The sequence below is a fragment of the Eptatretus burgeri genome, chromosome 9 (genome assembly GCF_056783735.1).
Source record: "Eptatretus burgeri isolate ZD-2024b chromosome 9, Ebu_testis_v1, whole genome shotgun sequence".
Lineage (NCBI taxonomy): Eukaryota > Metazoa > Chordata > Myxini > Myxiniformes > Myxinidae > Eptatretus > Eptatretus burgeri.
Window position 1 is genome coordinate 72,094,939 of NC_140969.1, and position 24,344 is coordinate 72,119,282.

General features: G+C 43.7%; 1 protein-coding gene across 3 annotated transcripts in view; it reads right to left on the bottom strand.

Moving 5' to 3' along the window:
• Positions 1-6,602: 6,602 nt before the first annotated feature.
• LOC147020342 (guanine nucleotide-binding protein G(t) subunit alpha-1) overlaps positions 6,603-24,344 on the bottom strand; it is a 56,122-nt gene continuing 38,380 nt past the window's right edge. For all 3 annotated transcript variants that reach the window (XM_085895653.1, XM_085895654.1, XM_085895655.1), the window contains exons 7-9: positions 16,415-16,544; positions 14,774-14,927; positions 6,603-7,128 (exon numbers count right to left, since the gene is read on the bottom strand). In XM_085895653.1, the coding sequence (XP_085751779.1) occupies positions 6,938-7,128; positions 14,774-14,927; positions 16,415-16,544 (475 nt within the window). In that variant the 3' untranslated portion in view covers positions 6,603-6,937. The remainder of the gene's footprint in view (positions 7,129-14,773; positions 14,928-16,414; positions 16,545-24,344) is intronic.

The following is a 24,344-nucleotide window of genomic DNA, read 5'->3' on the forward strand; positions in this document are numbered from 1 at the left end:
AACACCACACAAAACTACACAAACACCACACAAAACTACACCACACAAAAGTACACCACACAAACTACACAAACACCACACAAAACTATACAAACACCACACAAAACTACATAAACACCACACAAAACGACACAAACACCACACAAAACGACACAAACACCACACAAAACCACACAAACACCACACAAAAACCACACAAAACTACATAAATACCACACCCAATACACCACACAAAACTACACAGACACTACACAAAACGACACAAACACCACACAAAACTACACAAAACGACACCACACAAAACTACACAAACACCACACAAAACTACACAAACACCACACAAAACTACACAAACACCACACAAAACAACACAAACACCACACAAAACGACACCACACAAACTACACAAACACCACACAAAACTATACAAACACCACACAAAACGACACCACACAAAACTACACAAACACCACACAAAACTACACAAACACCACACAAAACTACACAAACACCACACAAAACTATACAAACACCACACAAAACTATACAAACACCACACAAAACTACACAAACACCACACAAAACTACACAAACACCACACAAAACTACACAAACACCACACAAAACTACACCACACAAAACTACACAAACACCACACAAAACTATACAAACACCACACAAAACTACATAAACACCACACAAAACTACATAAACACCACACAAAACGACACAAACACCACACAAAACGACACAAAAACCACACAAAAACCACACAAAACTACATAAACACCACACCCAATACACCACACAAAACTACACAAACACCACACAAAACTATACAAACACCACACAAAACGACACAAACACCACACAAAACTACACAAAACGACACCACACAAAACTACACAAACACCACACAAAACTACACAAACACCACACAAAACAACACAAACACCACACAAAACGACACCACACAAAACTACACAAACACCACACAAAACTATACAAACACCACACAAAACGATACAAACACCACGCAAAACTATACAAACACCACACAAAACTACACAAACACCACACAAAACTAAAAAGGGGGTGAAAAAGGGAATAAAACATGGGAATTCCTCCATATTTTTTTCAGTCTGGTCTAAAGCAACATTGGCTCAGCAAGTGCGAAAATAACACGAGTCGTCCTTTGTGGGTCTTTTTTTGGGCGAAAATAACACGGAGTAATTTTTTTGTGTTTGTGGGTGAAATAACATGGAGTCGTCCTTTTTGGGCGAAATAAAGCTTAGTCCTCTATTTTTGGGCATTTTGGGCCAAAATATTATTTGTGCCCATTGCCGCAAAAAATGTTAATCTGCCTCTGCACATCAGTATGCAACTCCACTGCAAAACATTATTCCAGTACTGGGTCAACCCAACTCAAAAAACAATGTCCACTCAAGTCATATAATATGTTCCCTTTCAAGGTATTTCAACATATAAGGACATTATGCTCATCAAAGCCAGTGCTATGCTTGCCAAACTAAAGTTGTCTGTGCACGCTCTGTACTTTTTAAATGCCGATCATCAACAAGGAAGCAGAATGTACCATTTAAAAAAAATATTTGGTATGACTCAGCCAGGATTCAAATTGCTGTCCTCACAGACTCAGGAGCACTATCCGTTACATCACCGAGTCCATTTTGTTCAGGAATAAAGATGTGCTGCACATTATTTGACACAGGACTGATGCCACCCATAAGCCGATGATCACAGGACATACATCATGATGTAAGCCACACCTTGGGTTCTTTTCAGTTGAGGAGCATGGAAATTCCGACTTTGGTACACTCTATTTACATGTGACGGAGATACGCATTTTTATTTATGTAACAAATTTGAGGCTCGTGGAGGTGTGACATGACAGCATGAGGGGGATTCAGTGACAGAGGAGAGCTGGTTAAAGGGAACAGGTGCATGATTGATGTGCATACATGAAAAGGTGGGGTACGGCACGAGGTGAGCGAGAATGAATGAAGATCTTTTTTTGAAGGCCTGCAGTGTCAATCATGTACTTACAAAGGCAAGACATGGCCGACGCAACACAAATCACCGAGAATCTCACCGGACTTGCGTTCACGCCCCCCCCCCCCCCCCCCGGTGCTGTTCATTTAAAAACTTCAACAATGATCACATCTAATGATTGTCCATCAGAGGTTTTTTTAGTTCATTTTCCCTTTAAGCACCGAGTATGTGGATCGCCCGAGGGACAACGTAAGCTTAACAATAATTACCTCCGCCACCTCAGGTGAAGGAGGTGATGTTTTCACTCCTCTCTGTTTGTTCGTTTGTCTGTTTGTGTGCAGGATATCCCAAAAAGTCGTTGACGGATCCGGATGAAACTTGGTGGACAGGGCTGGGTGTGTGACAAAGACGAATTTATTTAAATTTTGGTGAAGATCCGAATCCGGATCTGGATGCGATAATTATTTAATTTCAAAGTGATTCTTCACCATTGAGAGATGGGGCCAAAAACGATATGTAGCACGAGATTTGAGAAATGTATTGCTCCCGATATGTTCTTGTGGATCAGGCATTAAGTGGTGGAGGTATGCACTCCACCGAGTGCCCTTCTAGTTGAACGTTAATTCATTGGGGAGATTTAAAATTGTCTGCAATATGTCCCATTTCCCAAATGACCTTATTATCACCATTGTGTGCTGCAAAGGCATTAAGGGAGTAATAACAATGCGATGTTTTTGTTTTCCCTTCCATTCAGAAAAGAATGTGCGAGACCGTTGTGGGATGACACGATTCACACATCGACCCCTGACCTTTGGCCTGACTCCAGTGCTTGTTTTTCTCCTGTATATTTATGAGGCCTGCCAGCTGTGTTAATGCCTGGTTTACTCAGCAAGCAATGCAGAACCATGGCCATTATGACATCACAAACATGGCATTTACAAATTTCTTATTTTTTAATTGATGTCTTGGTATTGTCAGTAGACTATCCCCCTCCCCCCACCCCCACATTTATTAACAACACTTAGCAAACTGGCACACACACACTAGGCAAATGATTACTTCTATTTCTTGGAAAATAGCACAAAATGTTTTTTTTCTTCTTCTAGTTTAGGTCTGTTTTTGATAGCATTGTGTGTCCAAAGTAGTTCATTGTGTTCTTGCCTGTTGACAAATAGGGAGGTCAGTATACCATGCATTTCGGATCGAAGGGTAGATGCCATATAACACAAAGAGCTGAAGAAAGGTTACGTGGAAGCAATTTAGCCTTGCTTCATGATAATTTGATCAATAATTTGTTGTTTTTTTTTTTTTTTAGCTTTGTGAGCTCATGAATTTGAATCCGTACAGTGCCTGCAAGAACTATTTCTTGCCATTTTGTGTACAAAGTTTGTCGTGGCTCACCTGACCAAAAACTTCTCTCTCTCTCTCTCTCTCTCTCTCTCTCTCTCTCTCTCTCTCTCTCTCTCTCTCTCTCTCTCTCTCTCTGTCTCTCTCTCTCTCTCTCTCTCTCTCTCTCTCTCTCTCTCTCTCTCTCTCTCTCTCACACACCTTTGGCCATATTGTCGTGTCAAATATAGAGTGGTATTTGGGGCTTTCGGAGCAAGTAGTAATGGACGAAGGTCGGGATGTAAACACGTCGCACTGTTATTCATTCCAGTCCTTGTAAAGTCGGTAGTTTTGTTTAATAAACAGTCAGGTGTTGTTGCGCGTTCAGCCGCTGCAGAGGAGGTGCCCAGACATAGACCTCGGGCAGGCAAGGGATGAATTGATGCTTCTTTGTGTTTTAAGCCACATGCTTGTCCGTCCCAGTTGTGGTGCACAAGTGTACATTGTTGTAATGTGCACATGATGGGCACATGTGTAGAATTGCACAACTAGTTGCTTCTACTCCGATATTTTTTCTTTCATACTTGTTTTCCGTTTTGATGCTAACTCGCTTTAGTCCGTGTAATAGCTTCAGGGGAAGGGGTTGCAGCGTTTATGTGGGATTGTCTAATGCCAACTTGAACTCTCTCCTGTTTGACCAAAAGTTATTTTTTATTTTTAACGTGAATGTGATCTTGACTTGGCGACAAACTGCCGGGTTCCCCGTCGTGGTGGTTTTTGTGGCGCGTGTTCAAACTCCAGTGTGAATGGGAGGAATACAATGTGTGGTTAAAATGTAAACCTCTTGACAAATGACAACCAGTCTTGTTTTTACTTATTTTTGCAAACATCTTTTGGTTGTTATTGTTGTCGTTTATTCCAAAATACCTTTTTTATATATATATATATATATATATATATATATATATATATATATATATATATATATATATATATATATATATATATATATATCATACACCTTATATCCATAATTGACTGACAAGAACCACTTCTCAAGGTAAGATCTCAATTTTCTTTGAGAGCAGAGCACATGGTAAAGCTTTCCTGCTAATCGAACGACATTGGCACCGCCATTTTTATTGGCTCTAGATTTTATTTACTCGCACCGAGTGACACAAAGCATTTAATTTTCATCATGCATTCTTCGGGGATTTTAAAGAATTATAATTTCTTTTTTTCTGACCAAACGGCGCACCTGCATGAGGTTTAGCTTTACATCAAAGCGTGTCGTGCATCGATACTTTCACTTTGCTGCAAAAATTTCTACATCCGTGTTTGTATCCTTCCCAGTGATATATGTAATAAATTCGAAATGTTTGGTTGACAGATCGAGTCCGCGGTATTCTTGGCTGTTGTACTATGGACAAGACGGTGCATATCTCCCATTGGCGGTGTCCATGTGGATCGAATAGATCAGAAATCTCTCGTCTTCGGGAGACGTTGCGGCGTCAAGCCAAGGAAATAACGAGCGTCTCAGGTTTCACCTGCATTTTTGTTTGGAAAAGTCAGAGCAGGTTTCAGTTTCAAAATGGGTGTCACTTAATAATTTTTTCCCAGCATTTGTCTTAATCGTGTTTTTAAGCAATGTCTGCCATCGTCATCGTTCGTATGCAGCATGTGGGTTACTTTCAGGGAAGCAGTAGTGCTGCTGATGCAGTGCACCCTGTACGTTAGAGCAGGAATTTGTAATTCGGTGAGGGTGTCAGTGATGACTCGCCTCCTCTTCATGAAGGACATCGTATGATTTTTATCGTCCACCAAGACGGGACGCTTGGTTTAACGTCCATCCAACTTGATGAAGCAGCCTGCCGCTGCTCCGGGGCTGTTGAATGACATCTGTGTACTGTTGCCTCATGACCTCCTGTGATTCCCAGTGTACTTGTCTCTAGAATGAACAACCCTGCATGGCAATGCCCATTGATGCATTAGTTCACTCCATTACAAGTGAAAATCCTCTGACACATGCAACGCTGTTTGACAGCACGTCCAACAGTGAATTGGACGGAGTAGTTTGAGAGTTCCAAATGAACTGCAGTCAGGTGTATTTAACAGCGTGTGCATTGTCATATTGTGAATAGCTTCATTGTGTTCCTCAACCCTGAAAACATAGGGTTAGGTACCAAAACCGTCCACCTCGGTGCTATAGTAAGTGATTTAAGAGAGATGGACTTGGCCATGGTGGTCATGTTGGAAAATGGCGGCGTATGCAAATTGCCATCACTTTTCAGATTGACATCACATATTTTCATGAAATCCACAAACCCGAGGTCAGTTTTAGCTATGATAACAAATGTTATTACTACGGCCCTGGTTGCTCAAAAACTAAGGCTTTTTTTTAGCCCACTAGCAAGTTGTCATGCTGTACGGGATTATAAACGGCGTAAGGATGAAGCCGGCAAAAAGGCAAATGGCGTCTTCTGTCATCGAGCCGGCAAGTTGAGAGCGACAATTCACATTTATTGCCATGTCTGATGCATTAAATGGTCTAATGGCAGCGTTTTGCTCCTATTGATAGTTTATTCGATGTAGGTAGATTTTTGATTCCCAGGGTCCATAATAAAAATTGGTGTTGGTGTAAAAGCCAGTGACCAATAGTTGGATGCTGCAGGACTATAGACTGGCTGCATATAAATCATTACATCCTAAATTTTAAACCAGAAGCAGAATAAAGGCTTCCACTGCGTTGGGGCAGGTTTCCAAAGCCGGCGGATAACTTGAAGAGTGATTGATCGATGAAAAGCAAAAGCGATGTTGGTTTTATCATGGACAATGGACATGATGCAGGTCGATAGTATTCAAAGTTCAAGTTAAATTTGTTCCATCCTCACATGAGTCTGTTTTTCAGCACAACAAAAAGTTACATAAACAAAGTAAACAACTAGAGGGGGGAGCACTCGGGAGAGTGCAAAACCTCCGCCGCCAAAACTGCTGGGTCACTCAAGTGAACCTTATATCTTATTCATTAAATATGATGTCAACAGTGCTGACAGAGTTATAGTTCTTTTCTCCAACATTTTTTTTTGGGGGGAGGGGGGTTGGAAATCACTTAAAACATGTAGAGATGCAAAAAAAAGAAACCAAAATTTTGTTGAAAAAAAAGTTGCAAAAATTTTTTTTTGGGGGGGGGGTTGGAAATCACTTAAAACATGTAGAAATGTAAAAAAAAAAAATTTCTCTAATTTTTTTTTTGGGGGGGGGGTAACAATTTTTTAGAGGGGTTGGAAATCACTTAAAACATGTAGAAATGCAAAAAAAAAAAAAATTTTTCTCTAACTTTTTTTGGGGAGGGGGGGGGGACCAAGTCCAAAATCTAATGGCATGATCCTTGGACCATACCTAACCCCCCCACCAAGTTTCGTCGAAATCCGTCGAGGAGTTTTTCCGTAATACTGTTCACAAACAAACAAACAAACAGAAAGGGGTGAAAACAGTAACCTCCGTCCATCTTCAATGGCAGAGGTTAATAATATCGAATATACCTATGTATCAACTGTGTACCTGTGCAAACAACAAGAGGTAACAAAACATGAACGGACAATTAAAAGAGGCCGCAATCTTTGAGATTTTCCTTGATGATGATATCGGTCACGGCGTCGAACACAAACTTCACGTTCTTCGTGTCCGTGGCGCAGGTCATGTGAGAGTATATCTCCTTTATGTCTTTGCGCAAGTTCAGGTCCAGGAACTGTAGCTTGATGTAATTCCCTGCATCTTCGTAAGTGTTGGAGCCTAGAAAGTAGGAAAAGAGAAGTTAACAAGGGTTACTATGCATCTCATAAGACTACAGTTGTCCTGTATGAACTAAAACGGCATTCGGTAGAGCACATACCTCCGCCACGCTGAACAGTTTATGTTTTGTATCCCACTGATAGGCCAGATACTGATATTTACCAAAATCTAATTGGCTTATTTTTGTCACCTCATCTGCAAAGTTTTGTCTGAATCCATCCATAACTTTTTGAGATATCATGCTATATATCGTTTTTGGCAACATCTCTCAATGGTGAAGAATCACTTCACTCGTATCTGGATACAGATCCAGATCTTCACCAAAATCGAATCAATTTGTTACGGTCACGTACCCAACCTGTCCACCAAGTTTCATTATAACCTGTCCATCCACCAAGCACACAAACAAACAAGAAGTAGATGCGATGCAGAGCACGATACTTGCAAAATTAACCCCCTCTCCAAAGGTTGCCATGGATACATCAAATCGTCCATTTCGTTAACATTAAAATTGACAATCTTAATCAAAGCTCAGGTCAATCGGATGAAAATTGATTATTTTTCAGATCGAAATTGATTATTTTAGAAGTTTGACCTTGAGTTGACCTTTGAACTTTTGACCGCCAAAAGTTGTTTTTCCCAATTCAGTGATGGACTATGCAATTGCTGCTTAATTTTCAAGTCAATCGGATGAAAAATGATTTTTCAGATAAAAATTGATGACTTCAGAGGTTTGACCTTCGACCTTTTGATCTCAAAAATAGTTGGTTTCCCAATTTAGTGACGCAATATGCAAATCTCTTCAACTTTCAAGTCAATCAGATGAAAAATGATTTTAGAAATCTGACCTCAAGATGACTTTTGACCTCAAAATCAATCGGCTTCTCAGTTGAGACTGCCTCCACAATTTGGTTTCGAATTGTGACCTGTAGGCGATTGATAAACAGACGAACAAACACAGGATAATAAAATCGACTGACCAATACACTTGAAAAATCTTTAAGATTTTGCAAGAAACAGACAGGGGTGAAAACATAATCTCCTATCTTCGGTGGTGGAGGTAATCATAGCATCCGGATCTTCAACAAAATCGAATCAATTCGTCATTGTTACGCACCCAACCTCTCCACTAAGTTTCATTCGAATCTGTCCACAACCTTTTGAGATATCCTGCTCACAGACAAACAACCAAACCAGGGGTGAAAACATAACCTCTGCCCACCTTCGGTGGCAGAGGTAACAATGATGACAAGTCATGGTGTTTCAGGGTAAAAAGGCCAAACAAATGTCATATTTTTGGGCTCCTGCCATGTAATTGTTCTTTTTTCTTTGGAACAGCCACAGTTATTTTGCTCGCCACCCCTTCCCAAAGTAAATAAATCCAATGTAGTGTCATGTGCCGATCTACTGTGACAGCTTGTGTCGTCAGATCTTTTTGGAAAATTGTGTTTGTTGCCACTTCACAAGCACAAAACTATTTAAAGGTCTGAGAAAAGCTGTAGCATGAGAGGTAATTTGGTTGGGGAGTGTGGGTGTCCAGGTTAAACTTGTCTTTATGCAGGAGATACGATTATTGCTTTGAACCGGGCATAGTGGCGTGCGTCTGTAATCCGGATACTCGGAGGCTTGGGTTGGAGGATCACTTGAGGACGGGAGCTTTGCACTGGGCCGCACTGTGAGAGGGTGTAGAGCAGCCTGGAATCATGGCGAAACCCAATCCTTATCCCTGTGTCATAAGAGGCGACCAGGGTTGCGTCAGGAAGGGCATCCGGCGTAAAAACCTATGCCAAATCAGTATGCGGATCATAACGGATGATCCGCTGTGGCGACCCCTAACGGGAGCAGCCGAAAGACGAACAACAACATATGATTAATGTTTTGATGTGTTGGTTAAACTTACATTTTGTTAAAACAAGAGGGGAAAACAAATTACTTCGAAACACTGCTCTTCCATGAGCCTCAATAAGTGCAAAAACAAGGACAAAAAAGGATCCTTCCAGAGTCACAGGTTGAGACCGACATTGTCCAGGATTAAAGGACATGTTCCCTTTATCAAACGTCTGATTAGAGAGTGAGACAGCTGCTTCCTGACTGTCAGTGGCAATGTGGAGAAGTAAGACGCAATGTGTTTGTCCATTCATCCATTGGGCCCATACTCTGTGCAGAGCGTAGGTTCTGCTTTAGAAGTCTCCTTGGCTATTTGGTACAATCCTGGACGGGTCGCCACTCCGACACAGATGTGTTTGCAATTGTCTACAAAAAAGGAAGAGAGGGTTTTCCAAAGCATTGGAGAGGTCGTTTGTGTACGAAGGAACAAGACTGGACTAAATAAACTGCCTTGGGGAACTTCATCCTCAACTGGTAGAGTAGGAGAGGGTTCCATTGTGATAGCAATGCGCAACTGACTGCGTGAGTGGGGGAAGTCAGAAATCCAAGAATGAAAGTGGCCTTCTCTGCCACAGACAAAGAGCTTGGCTAACAGTAACAAAGCAGGGTGACAGACAATCGAATACCCGAGATATGTCCAAGGAGATGGTCCGAACCTCCAGTTTGAGATTTCGGGCCTCCAACCACTGCTGAAAGAGGAGCAGAAGCAACAAGTCCAGAGTTGAGTTGACTTGGACAGAATCCAGAGTAGACTGATCAGCCATGTGGTTTACCATTGCCTTCCGAGCAATCGTCCAGCAATTTGTAATATGCTCAGGGTACCGCGGCAATTACTCACCTACTCTTCACGAAAGACACCGTGGAATCTTTAATGTCCACCAACCAATGCTAGCAGACGAGGCACCCTGTTTCGCGTCCATCTGAGGGATGGCACACACATTGATGAATCGCCCTGCCTGTGAAACACCAGGATGACTTAGTTCATAGCTGGTTCGGGATTTGAATCCATGACAGACAGCTCAGAGGCGAGTGTGTCGACCTCTCGCCCCGAGGCTAATCCTATACATTTAAAACTGACCTACGCCTAATTAAATATTCACAGATCAGCATTTCACACTGGTGATGATGACAGACAATGTTGTGCCAAATGAACTGAGCCATCAATCCTCAAGCCTTGGATTTGATTATCTATTTTGATATTTCAAGTTGCACTGCCATGCCACAGAATTTATCATCATGGATTGTTGAAACTGGGAAAATGTTTTGGCATCTGGCTGGAATTTTTTTCTTGGCATTTGAGTCATTTAAAGACAATCGACAAAAGTGCATTGAATTTGGGAAAATAGTGAAGATTTGTCCAAGTATTTCAATATCTTGGCCTGGTCTCAGTATAATATGCAAATAGTGTACACACCCTTGAGGTGTTCCTCTTCCTGCCCCCACTGTTGTCTTCCCAACTTCTCCTCCCCAACCCTCTCCCCCTCACCCTCCCAGTCAAATTGGGGAAATGGTGGATTGGGTTCATATCACAGATGATGAATCGATTTAATTGATGGGGTGTGGATAAACTACAGGCGTGATGGGCCAAATGACCTCCTCCTGCAACCAAGTTCTATGTCTTTCCTTGGAGGACATTAGTGGTCAATGAAAAACATCAAAAGAGCTTATGGCATTCGAACCTGGGAACCCAGGCTCACCAACATAGACTGTACAAGTTAAGATGGGAATGCCAATCAAAATTAGGAGCCGGGATCCCAGGCTCATTCATCATTAACTTGATGAGTTATGATGTGATTGACAAACTGAACCAGAATTAGAACCTGGGATCCCAGGCTCATTCATCATTAACTTGATGAGTTATGATGTGATTTACATGCTGAACCAGAATTAGAACCTGGGATCCCAGGCTCATTAATCAACTTGATGAGTTATGATGTGAATGACAAACTGAACCAGAATTAGAACCTGGGATCTCAGGCTCGTTCATCATCAACTTGGTGAGTTATGATGCTATTGACAAACTGAACCAGAATTATAACCTGTGATCCCAGGCTCATTCATCATTAACTTGATGAGTTATGATGTAATTTACATACTGAACCAGAATTACAACCTGGGATCCCAGGCTCATTTATGAACTTGATGAGTTATGATGTGAATGACAAACTGATCCAGAATTAGAACCTGGGATCCCAGGCTCATTAATCATTAACTTGATGAGTTATGATGTAATTTACATACTGAACCAGAATTAGAACCTGGGATCCCAGGCTCATTAATCAACTTGATGAGTTATGATGTGAATGACAAACTGAACCAGAATTAGAACCTGGGATTCCAGGTTCATTCATCATCAACTTGATGAGTTATGATGTGATTAACAAACTGAACCAGAATTAGAACCTGGGATCTCAGGCTCATTCATCATTAACTTGATGAGTTATGATGTGAATGACAAACTGAACCAGAATTAGAACCTGGGATTCCAGGTTCATTAATCATTAACTTGATGAGTTATGATGTGATTGACAAACTGAACCAGAATTAGAACCTGGGATCTCAGGCTCATTCATCATTAACTTGATGAGTTATGATGTGAATGACAAACTGAACCAGAATTAGAACCTGGGATTCCAGGTTCATTAATCATTAACTTGATGAGTTATGATGTGATTGACAAACTGAACCAGAATTAGAACCTGCGATCTCAGGCTCATTCATCATTAACTTGATGAGTTATGATGTGATTGACAAACTGAACCAGAATTAGAACCTACAATCCCAGGCTCGTTCATCATTAACTTGATGAGTTATGATGTGATTGACAAACTGAACCAGAATTAGAACCTACAATCCCAGGCTCATTCATCATTAACTTGATGAGTTATGATGTGATTGACAAACTGAACCAGAATTAGAACCTACAATCCCAGGCTCGTTCATCATTAACTTGATGAGTTATGATGTGATTGACAAACTGAACCAGAATTAGAACCTGGGATCTCAGGCTCGTTCATCATTAACTTGATGAGTTATGATGTGATTGACAAACTGAACCAGAATTAGAACCTGGGATCTCAGGCTCGTTCATCATTAACTTGATGAGTTATGATGTGATTGACAAACTGAACCAGAATTAGAACCTACAATCCCAGGCTCATTCATCATTAACTTGATGAGTTATGATGTGATTGACAAACTGAACCAGAATTAGAACCTACAATCCCAGGCTCGTTCATCATTAACTTGATGAGTTATGATGTGATTGACAAACTGAACCAGAATTAGAACCTGGGATCTCAGGCTCGTTCATCATTAACTTGATGAGTTATGATGTGATTGACAAACTGAACCAGAATTAGAACCTACAATCCCAGGCTCATTCATCATTAACTTGATGAGTTATGATGTGATTGACAAACTGAACCAGAATTAGAACCTACAATCCCAGGCTCGTTCATCATTAACTTGATGAGTTATGATGTGATTGACAAACTGAACCAGAATTAGAACCTACAATCCCAGGCTCGTTCATCATTAACTTGATGAGTTATGATGTGATTGACAAACTGAACCAGAATTAGAACCTACAATCCCAGGCTCATTCATCATTAACTTGATGAGTTATGATGTGATTGACAAACTGAACCAGAATTAGAACCTACAATCCCAGGCTCGTTCATCATTAACTTGATGAGTTATGATGTGATTGACAAACTGAACCAGAATTAGAACCTGGGATCTCAGGCTCGTTCATCATTAACTTGATGAGTTATGATGTGATTGACAAACTGAACCAGAATTAGAACCTACAATCCCAGGCTCGTTCATCATTAACTTGATGAGTTATGATGTGATTGACAAACTGAACCAGAATTAGAACCTACAATCCCAGGCTCGTTCATCATTAACTTGATGAGTTATGATGTGATTGACAAACTGAACCAGAATTAGAACCTACAATCCCAGGCTCGTTCATCATTAACTTGATGAGTTATGATGTGATTGACAAACTGAACCAGAATTAGAACCTGGGATCCCAGGCTCGTTCATCATTAACTTGATGAGTTATGATGTGATTGACAAACTGAACCAGAATTAGAACCTACAATCCCAGGCTCGTTCATCATTAACTTGATGAGTTATGATGTGATTGACAAACTGAACCAGAATTAGAACCTACAATCCCAGGCTCGTTCATCATTAACTTGATGAGTTATGATGTGATTGACAAACTGAACCAGAATTAGAACCTACAATCCCAGGCTCGTTCATCATTAACTTGATGAGTTATGATGTGATTGACAAACTGAACCAGAATTAGAACCTGGGATCCCAGGCTCGTTCATCATTAACTTGATGAGTTATGATGTGATTGACAAACTGAACCAGAATTAGAACCTACAATCCCAGGCTCGTTCATCATTAACTTGATGAGTTATGATGTGATTGACAAACTGAACCAGAATTAGAACCTGGGATCCCAGGCTCGTTCATCATTAACTTGATGAGTTATGATGTGATTGACAAACTGAACCAGAATTAGAACCTACAATCCCAGGCTCGTTCATCATTAACTTGATGAGTTATGATGTGATTGACAAACTGAACCAGAATTAGAACCTGGGATCCCAGGCTCGTTCATCATTAACTTGATGAGTTATGATGTGATTGACAAACTGAACCAGAATTAGAACCTACAATCCCAGGCTCGTTCATCATTAACTTGATGAGTTATGATGTGATTGACAAACTGAACCAGAATTAGAACCTACAATCCCAGGCTCGTTCATCATTAACTTGATGAGTTATGATGTGATTGACAAACTGAACCAGAATTAGAACCTGGGATCTCAGGCTCGTTCATCATCCACTGTACAAGTCAATATGGGAATGCCAAACAGATCAAGTCAATTTTACCAAAGGTGTTCAACGAGCTCTGCGAATACAAAACAGCAAATTTTTCATTTTTCAATGTGCAAGTACATATAAATAGAAGGATTTTTTTTTCCGAGTGAATACATTTACCCTTATCTGAGAAAGCAAACAAACGGCAATTTCTAGAACTTCTCAAACGCCCAAAATACATGTTGTTACAGTCGTGCCGATCAGGTGGGTAGGCGCCCAGAAGGTCTCCAAGTTCGCCCGGATAACTTGGGCGTGAATCAGTGTTTCAAAAACACGCAAACTGTTACAGGTGATTCACTTTTTATAGTGCCTTAATTGCATGAAGCCAATTCACCCATGTTACGGATTTATATGCCAGTTATTCTATGCGCTCTGGAGTTCCCGTTCCCTGATGACCACACAAGTTCTCATTTACAACACTGATTGATACAACACTTAACACTGATTGGTATTCTCCCATTATGCACCATCTATGGTCCTTGGGTGTGACGGAGCATCACCTGACTGTTATGTTCCCAGCGATTTTTACAATGTCCTGGCACATCTTGGGGAAGGCAATTTGTGCAAGGAGTGTTGAATGCAAAATGCATGAACTCATGAAGACAGGTCGACAGGTGAAGGGAGGGGGGGGGGGGAGATAGGCTTGATGAACAGACATTTTGGCAGGACGACAATAGCTCACTATACAATACTGCACTCGACGCTATCTCGATAATTACAGTAATTACATCACACTTATGCCAAAACGCACAATTAAATAACCATTTCATCTATTCCCCATTTACCCATTCGACGAGATCTGTAACAATATCAAAGCTGTAGGTTTATTGGTACAATTGGACAAACTTACCGTCATATTCTGGAAAACAAATGCTCAGATGTGCTTTTTTGACCTTATCTTCAAAAAGGTCTTTCTTGTTCAAAAAGAGCACAATGGAGGTGGTGATGAAGTAGCGATGGTTGCAGATGCTATTGAAGAGGTGGAGGCTTTCGTGCATGCGATTCTGTCACGAACACACAGACAGCTCGAGTTGAACTCCAATTGGAAAAAAAATAGAATAACTGATTCCACAGAGGTCAAGGTTCCTGCAAAAGAAGTTCTGTAAATCCATTTATTTGAGTCCTTGTGCATGTGTTTCAAGTTATCGTCCTCGTGTGAAAACATACATACCTGATCAGTCGCTATTAAATTTTTATCTCAGTGATGATACACAGGGAAACACAGACATAGTAGGGGACCGCTGGGCCTATGAAGCCCGTGCCATCTCAACATTCCTGACGATGACGACATCCTCAGCTTTGGGAATGAAAGCAATTCCTTTTAAGATGAACGACATTGATTTTAATTACCCCGCGCATTCCCCAAACACAATTAAGACACTTTAAAACCCCGAATACCCCAAAGACCCTTTGGACCCCAAATACGGTTAAGATCCCGAAGACTCTTTCAGACCCCGAAGGCCCTTCAAGACACTCAAGTCATTTGAAGACCCTTAAGACCCCTTATAGCTGGAAGATCTCAAAGACCCTTAAGACTTAGAAGACCCTTCACACCCCAATGACCTGTAAGACCCTGAAGACCCCTTTACCCACTGGTGTTCTGGCTCTCCTGCCCCCCACACAGTTCCCACCCCGTTGGTTCTTCTGCTCCTATTCCTTGATGCCCCATTCTCAACCCTGCTGGCTCTCCTGCTTCTCACACTTCTCGGTAGCGGGAGACATATATATCAGACACGGGAGACACGGGAGACACGGGAGACACGGGAGACATATATATATATATACTTCTAACAAATACACATTTTTTTTTACTTAATAATGATAAATGGATTAGCAAGATAGCCTAGAGGAATGAGCACTCACCTCTGAGCTGTCTTGCCGAGGTTCGAATCCCAACCCAGCTATAAACAATCATCCTGGTGTTTCACAGTTTGGGTGAGGCATAAACTTGGTGACCCATTTGCCAGTGCAGTATTACATTGAGTTAAGGATTGGAATTTGGACAGGATGCTGACACACACGAGCCGATTGTTTGTGAAAGGCACAGTTGGATCTGTTACGTCCACCAAGTAATGCCAGCAGATGGATATTCTGCTCAATACTCATCCAAGGGATGACGCACCGCATTGATGCAACACCCAACCTGTGGGACACTCACTGCCCCTATTGCTTATAGATGGGTCGGGATTCAAACCCAGATTACACAGCTTAGAGACGAGTGCACCCGCTCTGACATATCCTGGCACCTTAACACAAATTTATCAAAGATAATCTCGGCAAAGTAAAAGGCTATTTGGACCATGACATCCATGCTGCATCCTGTACTCACTGCTCTTACATAATGCAGATCATTTAAAAGTAAAAATAAAACATTCCAATCTAAAAACAACAATTCATTGGAGCAAAGAAAGCATTCCACTCAAAACCAGGACAGTGTAACACAATTGAAAATGTTTTTGGTGCCAGAGGCATGGACGGTGCGAGATCTCACCACTTCATCATCTTCGATGAGAACCATGTCGTAAGCACTGAGTGCGGCACAGAATATAATACAGGTGACACCCTCAAAGCAATGGATCCATTTCTTCCGCTCAGACCGTTGCCCACCAACATCAAACATCCTGGAAGGGAAGACATAAGACAAGGCAACGTTATTTATTACATCTTCCTTTGTAGGTCAGCATCACAATCAAATATGCTTTTTTGTGTTTAAGGTACAACTAGAACATTAAATAATTCACATAACTAAATATGAGATATATTAGTATGAGCAGGAGTTCAGAAGTGATAAGGACATATTTCCATTCCCCATACATTACCTGATTACCTTCCCCACCCCATTGCTCACTCTTCATTTACTTTTTGTTCTCTCTTCCCATCCTTTTTGTCACCACCTTTTAAAAAATTATCGTTCTCTTCTTTATTCTTTTGTTTAACTTCTGCCGTCCCACCTCGTGTGTATACCGCACATAATACGTATGTGTACGGTATCCCCGAAGACAACTTGTTTGAAAGGTTAAATATTTTAACAGGGAGAGCAGATGAGAGACTAAGTAGAAGTTTTTACAAAGGCCTTGCACTGTTTGTTTGATACACTTGTTATCTCATAACTTACTCAACTACCTGGTAGCTTACTCACAGTGCCCTGCTTCTCCATGGCAAGCCATCTTCTTTCCTTATGTTGAGCTTCTTTTTTTTATTCCTGTTCATCTTGCTTATACTGCTGCTTACAGGATATATATATATATATATATATATATATATATATATATATATATATATATATATATATATATATATATATATACATACATACATACATATACACATGCAGACCGAAACACAGGTTGCTATACAGTCTGGGAGGGAGGGGCGCGAGGGGAGGGGTGGGAGCGAGACAGACATAGAGAAGGGGATTGAGGAAGTGGGGGAGAGCTTGGAAGGGGGATGGAGAGCGAGGGTGGGGGGGGAGCGAGGATGGGGGGAGCGAGGATGGGGGGAGCGAGGATGGGTGGGGGGAGCGAGGATGGGGGGAGAGCGAGGGTGGGGGAGAGAGCGAGGGTGGGGGGAGGAGAGAAAGCGAGGGTGGGGGGGAGAGAGCGAGGGTGGGGGGGAGAAAGCGAGGGTGGGGGAGAAAGCGAGGGTGGGGGGGAGAAAGCGAGGGTGGGGGGGGAGAAAGCGAGGGTGGGGGGGGGGGAGAGCAATACCTTTTTCAAAGAGTAAATTAATTTAAATATTATTACAAAATTTTGCAATTGACTTCCGCAAGAGTAAATTATTGATGGACTTCCGGTTCTGGGTTTGGAGCGTCGACAGCTCTCCTTCAGGAGTCTCTGCTGACGATCTCAAAGTTAAGTTCCCGGTCGTTATTTGTTCCGTTTTAACTGTTTATTTTCTCACCTATATGTTGCTGTGTGTTCCTAATTCGGTTTTGTTTCAAAAATCGTGCTATTTTGTGAGATTTCGTCGACCTTGTCTTACCGGATGCTTGAGGCGGATGCTTGAGGCCTACCCTTTGTTTCCCCTCGGTGTACGATCATGTTTATTTGGGGTTTTTTTCCCCATCACCTTCAATTTCTATCTTCTACACTTTCCGAACGTCCTCCATCCCTCCCACTTATCACTCTATTTCTTATCTTAAACCAAAAAAAAACAAAAACAAAAACGACCTTTCTCCTTGCACAATCACGAAGCTCGATTCTTCTTCTTCTTCGTCATCCTCCTCCTCCTCCTCCTCCTCCTCCTCCTCCTCCTCCTCCTCCTCCTCCTCCTCCTCCTCCTCCTCCTCCTCTACTTCTTCCTCGATTTTTTCTACAACACTTCCATGACTTAATGTGTTGAAAACTCTCTCAAACATTAATAATAATAAAACGATCTCTTATAATGCTTCATCTTCCTCTTTCACACGTGTGGTACTCTTTACTGTATCATAATGCACTACTCTTCTACTATTTAAACAAACTGCTCGCAATTCAACCTCTTCTTCATTCCTTGCCAAAAAAATCTAACTGTTACAGCGCTTCTTCTCTCCTTTCCCTGATTTCGCCTTTATTGCATCCATCAAGAATTGTGTTAAATCGCATCTCTGACCTAAAACTTTTTTTAAAAACCCCAGTTTGCTATGAATGTTCGCTTTCCATCGACAATTCTTTTTTTCCAACTTCAGTGCCAACTCACCCCTCTCACCCCTCACTCTCAAAGCAACCATCCCACTCTTCTCCCTCCAAGCCTCCCTCTCACCTCTCTCAAAAACTCCCCCCTCACCTTTCTCCCACCAATCATCCCCTCACTCACCCTTCTCAAAGTTGCCCCCCTCTCATCCTCAAAGCTGCCTCCTTCCACTGCGCTCTCACCTCCATCTCTTCACTCCACCTCCTCAAATCCTCAACTGCCTTCTTCCCCTCTCTTGTCCCCCCTCTACCCCAGCACCACAGAGCCTTTTCTCCTAATCTGGCCCCCTCCCCTAGCTATTCTGCAATCCCCCACACTCTTTCAACAACCCTCCTTACCTCCCCCCTCGTTCCTTGTCCTACCCTCCCCCTCCCCCGCCCCCTCCCCACCCCCTCTACCCAAAGCCTCCCCCCTCCCTCTTCATTAAAAGTGTGGACCTCAAATATCCGGGGCCTTCGCTCAAACCTTTCAGATCTTTCCATACAGGTTGCCACTGACAAACCAGACATAATCTGCCTCAGAAACTTTTCTCCCCCAAGACGTGTCTGACTCCCAAGTATCTCTCCCTGGTTACTCCCTCCTCTGGTATGACAGACCTGAGCCTCGTCCTGGTGGAGGTGTTGCTCTCTTCATCAAAGACTCTATTCCTCACTCTCCCTGCACTGCTCTCACTCCCCCACACCCCCAGGAATACCTCTGGCTCCGGCTTCCCCTCCACTCCCACCTCATGTTTATATGTGTACTGTAACGTCCACCGAACAGTGATGACTCCATTTACACCTCACAATCTGAAAACATGGACCAACTTCTATCTTCTGATCCAAACTCTCTCTTCCTCATATGTGGCAACTTCAATTGTCATCATGCCAGTTGGCTTGGAGTGCATACCTCTCTCACCTGTCATGGCACCTCAGCAAAAGCTTTCTGTGACTCATTGGGACTGACTCAATCGGTCAACTTCATGACCCGGACCTCAAACAATGGTACTCCATCTCTTCTGGATCTGATTTTGACAAATTTCCCTGACAATATATGCTGCTCTTCCTCTGCTCCAATCAGTTCTTCTGACCACGTCCTTTTCAAAGTGGACATCTCTCTGGCTGTTATCAGAGAACCACCTCACCGCCGTCGAGTCTGGCATTTCACTCAAGCCGACTGGCAGGGTCTCCGAGCAGCCATCAAACTTACAGACTGGTCTCCTATCACTACTTTCTCCAACATCAACTCATCCTGGGAATTCTTTCAAAGAAACTTGCTCTCCCTCATGCACAGATTTATCCCCTCTCGTCTTCAGTTGTCCTACCCTTCCTCACGCCCATGGTTCACTGAAGCTTGTGGTGAGGCAGTTGTACTGAAACAACTTGCCTTTGCCTCATGGAAAGCAAACCCAACTGAGGGCAATCTCAGTTACTTCCATAAAGCTCGGAACAAGTGTGTATCTACCCTCAGGAGAGACAGAAAACAACATCTTTCTCATCTCAAGTCTGATCTCTCAAACCTCTCTCCCTCTTCAAAATCCTGGTGGCGTTTAATCAAATCTGTTTCTGGTGTATGTTCCCCCTCCATCCCCTCCCTTACCTCAAATGGCCGCACTGCTGATACCGCACGTGAAAAGGCTGAATGTCTAAACTCGGTGTTAGCATCGAAATCTTGTGTCCAAAACCCATCACTTTCTCGACCCACTTTACCCAGTCGCACCCAACTGTCCCTGGACTCTGTATCCTTTTCTCCTGACAAGGTGGAGAGCTTTCTGTCAAACCTCGACTCAGATTCTGCAACTGATCCAGACGGCATCAGCCCACGTGTCCGAAAAACCTGCTCTTCTGCTCTTGCTCACCCTCTCTCTGTTCTATTCACCCTCTCATTTGCTCAAGGTCATCTGACATCTGCTTGGAAATCAGCAAACATAACTGCCCTGCACAAAAAAAGGTGCAAAGACAGATCCCTGCAACTACAGACCAATCAGCCTTCTCCCAATCATCAGCAAGGTTATGGAATCCATCATCGCTTCAGACATTAAATCCTTCCTCTTCTCCAATGGCTTGATTTCCGATCATCAATTTGGTTTCAGACCAGGTCACTCTACCCTGGATATGCTGCTTCTGCTCTCCCAACAATGGATGGAAGCCCTCAATGCCAGACAGGAAATCCGAGCCGTATCCCTGGACATATCACGTGCTTTTGACACGGTCTGGCACCCTGCTCTGCGCACCAAACTCTATTCCTATGGTATCCAAGGCCATCTCCACTCATGGCTCGCAGAGTTTCTCTCCTGTCACAGTCAACGTGTGGCCCTAAATGGAGTTCTCTCATTCCCTCTTCCTGTCCAGGCTGGAGTTCCTCAAGGTAGCATTCTGGGTCGTGTTATTTTTCTGGTTTTCATCAACGATCTCTCCGACTCTCTGGAAAATTCTCTATATCTCATTGCTGATGACTCCACCCTCTGCCATACCATCGGTCATCCCTCAGACCGGCAAGCAGCAGCTTCTTCGCTCACTGCAGATCTGGATAAAATCACAAACTGGTCCAACACGTGGAACATCTCTTTCAATCCAGACAAATCTCACACTTTCACTATGTCTCTCCGAAAGGACCGTTTAGAAAACCATCCCATCCACTTTCTCAACAATCCTCTGGAAGAAGTCCTTTCTTTCAAGCTTTTGGGTCTCACTATCTGCCATGACCTTTCCTGGGAAAGCCACATTTCAAACCTCGCCTCCAAAGCCAGTCACCAACTGGGAATCCTCCGTCGTGAAAAGTCCTTCCTCAGCCAACCTGAGCTCCTGACCACTTACAAAGCTTTTGTCCGCAGCGTGATGGAGTAATGCTCTCCCCGCTGGGCTAGTGCTTCTGCCTCCCACCTTTCTCGGCTTCACGCTGTGGAAACCAAGGCATTTCGGATCATTGGCATCTTCCGCAATGAAGCTGAGTTTTTGGGGCTCTCACTCTATCACCGCAGGTTGGTTGGTGGTCTTTCTGTCTTCTACCGTCTCCTCTCCAGCCTCGCCCCCCCCCTGCTCTTTCTGAGATTTGTCCCCACCACTTTTCCACAGGGCGCTCAAGGTCCACCAACAACACCCTTCTGGTAAAACAACCAAAATAACGAATCACTGCTCACCTTCACTCTTTCATTCCTCTTTTTTCCCTGCCTTTGGAATAAACTCCCTCACTATTCAATCCCATTCTTCCCTCCAGGCCTTCAAAACAGCTGTTCACCACCACCTCTTATCATCCCCCATCTAAATCCTCGATCTTTTCTTCCCCCGTTAATCCACCCCAAACCCACCTCCTTCAAATTCCCTGCTTTCCTTCCTGAAAGTCCCTGTAATGTCCATCTTCTCTTCCCCATGTTCCCCGCCCCATCCCTCTCCCTTCCACAGATCTCCTAATGTCTCTGTTCCCACTGTTTTGTCCCTCCCACTCCCGCCCCTCTTGTCTCATGCCCCCTTGCTGTGCATTGTGTGTTCGCTCTCTCATTTCGCGTGAACGGTACCGATTTTGAAGGTTTTGCAGTTGTTGCTGGGGAACCAAAGCGTCCCCAGCAACCATCACAATTTCCAAAGCACGAGGTCATAAGATGTACCTACCACCCGAGTTTGGTCAAAATCGGCCCACGTTTACTACCAATTATGCTGATGACAAACGAACAAACATTCAAACAAACAGACAGAATTACTGACAATAAGGGTCACCTATTTCGGCGACCCAACAAACAGACAGGACAGAGAGGGGTGAAAACATAACCTCCTTCACCTTCGGTGATGGAGGTAACAAAACTTATTTTCTCCATTTACCATCCCCAACCAAGCATAATATTGTTGTGGTTGAGGAAATTCGCAAACCACCATTCAGGTCCCGTAGGTGAGATATCTCTGTAAGTACATGTGTAGTTAGCCCCAAACCCGTTGTTTAGAGGGAATAAATGTCATTCATTCGGGCTGCGACCCTTTAAGATAGCCGTTTTTCTGTTCTATCTTTATTTTGAACCAACCACATCTCAACCTCCATCACACAACAACCACCGACCGCAACGCCGCTTCACAACAACAACAACGCCAACAGCCACGGCCTTTACCTTCACAACTCGCTCTCGCAACCATCGCATCACCGCCATTCCAAGCGGCGCCATGGCCATCATCGCCACAATAAACCCTCCACCATCTTCACCTCTCCTCCTTCTGCCGCCATTCCCGCGCCGCTGGTGAACGCCGAGCATCAGGCTGTCCTGGCCTCGTGCGGGGCGCGTGCCGAGCAGCGGTTTCCAAAAAGCGGCCTTTCCGAGGGGAAGTCGGATCAGGAATGATTAACGCCCACTTCCGATCCCTCCAATCATTAAGCGCGGGGCGATTTGGCCCCGCCTCCAGGCGCGTTGGAGTAGAATCGATATATGCAAATTCGCGGATCAGGAATGATTCACGCCCACTTTTCCTCCGTCCAATGGGCGAACGTGGCTCCGCCCCCGAGCCCATCCTGATCCGAAAATCTGCATATGGGTTCTCCTGTCGCACTATAAAGAGCCGAGCGCCGGGCGAATTGAGAGAGTAGAGAGTTTCTGTTTCGGGCTCAGGCGAGTTGTGGCGGCGGCGAAGTGTGGCAGCAGCAGTCAAGACTGGTCTGGAGGGAGTCGGTCTGTCGGGGTTCGGAGTCTGTCAGGGAGCTGCAGAGAGGAGAAGCCGGGAACGCGGTCGAGGGCGCAGTGGAGTCGCTCGTCGCGTGACCCAAGCAAGCCAGCTATCCTCTTTCCCCAGAGCATCAACAACCCCCCCGTTTCCCCCCCGCGCTGAGATAGTGCGAAAAGGGGGCCCGTTACCACGCCATTCCAGGCAGTGCCAGCGATGCCCGCGGAGGAGCGCGGAGTCGGGGCACCGCCGCCATTTTGCGGCTCATCACAAGACGGATAGGCTCTACGCGGTCTCGCGCCCACAGCCCCGTCTGCCCCCTTGTCGTAGAGGGTGGCCATTTTCTTTTGCTTTTGAGTATATGTGTTGTCGGCGCCGTCTGTAAAGTAAAACTGTGTAAGTGTTGCCGTGTGCTCGCGTAGTCGGTAGTAGATCTGCATTGTGTTTCTTTTGTTACATTTGCTTTTGGTGCATAATTGTTGTGTTACTTTTACATTTGCTTTTGGTGCATAATTGTTGTAATTGTATATGTGTGCTTTCCGTTTGCCGCGGAATAAGTGTGCCTTATGTTGAACTGTCTTTCCCGTTTCGCTTCGTCTTTTCTTTAATTGAAACTCCATCTTACTTCACGTAAAGGGTTGGTCGTGGGCTAAATACGCCCAATAATTAATCGGAACCGTCGAGGTTGACGATAACACCGCTCAGTTATCCCGATAGTACGGAACGGGTCGCTTAAAGTGGCCCGTGTCCGAAGTCGACCTGCGGCGAGGTGCGATCGCCCGGTCTACCCTCCGTGTGGGTACTTAGGTAGGTCGAATTTGGCGAGCAACCCTATCCCACGTGGGGGGCCGATTGGCACGATCGTGGTGAGGCCGAAAGGCCCACCCGCGACTAGTTCCCGGCGTTAGTCCGAGAGGGTCACGACGGAATTGTCCGTCCGGTGGGCGACGTGCCGCGATTCGAGTTACGTGGCCGCTCGCACGCCGGCGGGCGCAAATCTGCAACAATATGTATTTGGTTCCGTAGGTTACACTCTTGGAATTCTCACTCATGAGAAGATTAATTTGTAAGGTGGAGTGCAAACCAGCTCTAGTATTATCCAGAAATCAGTTTTCGGACTGCATTGCACCG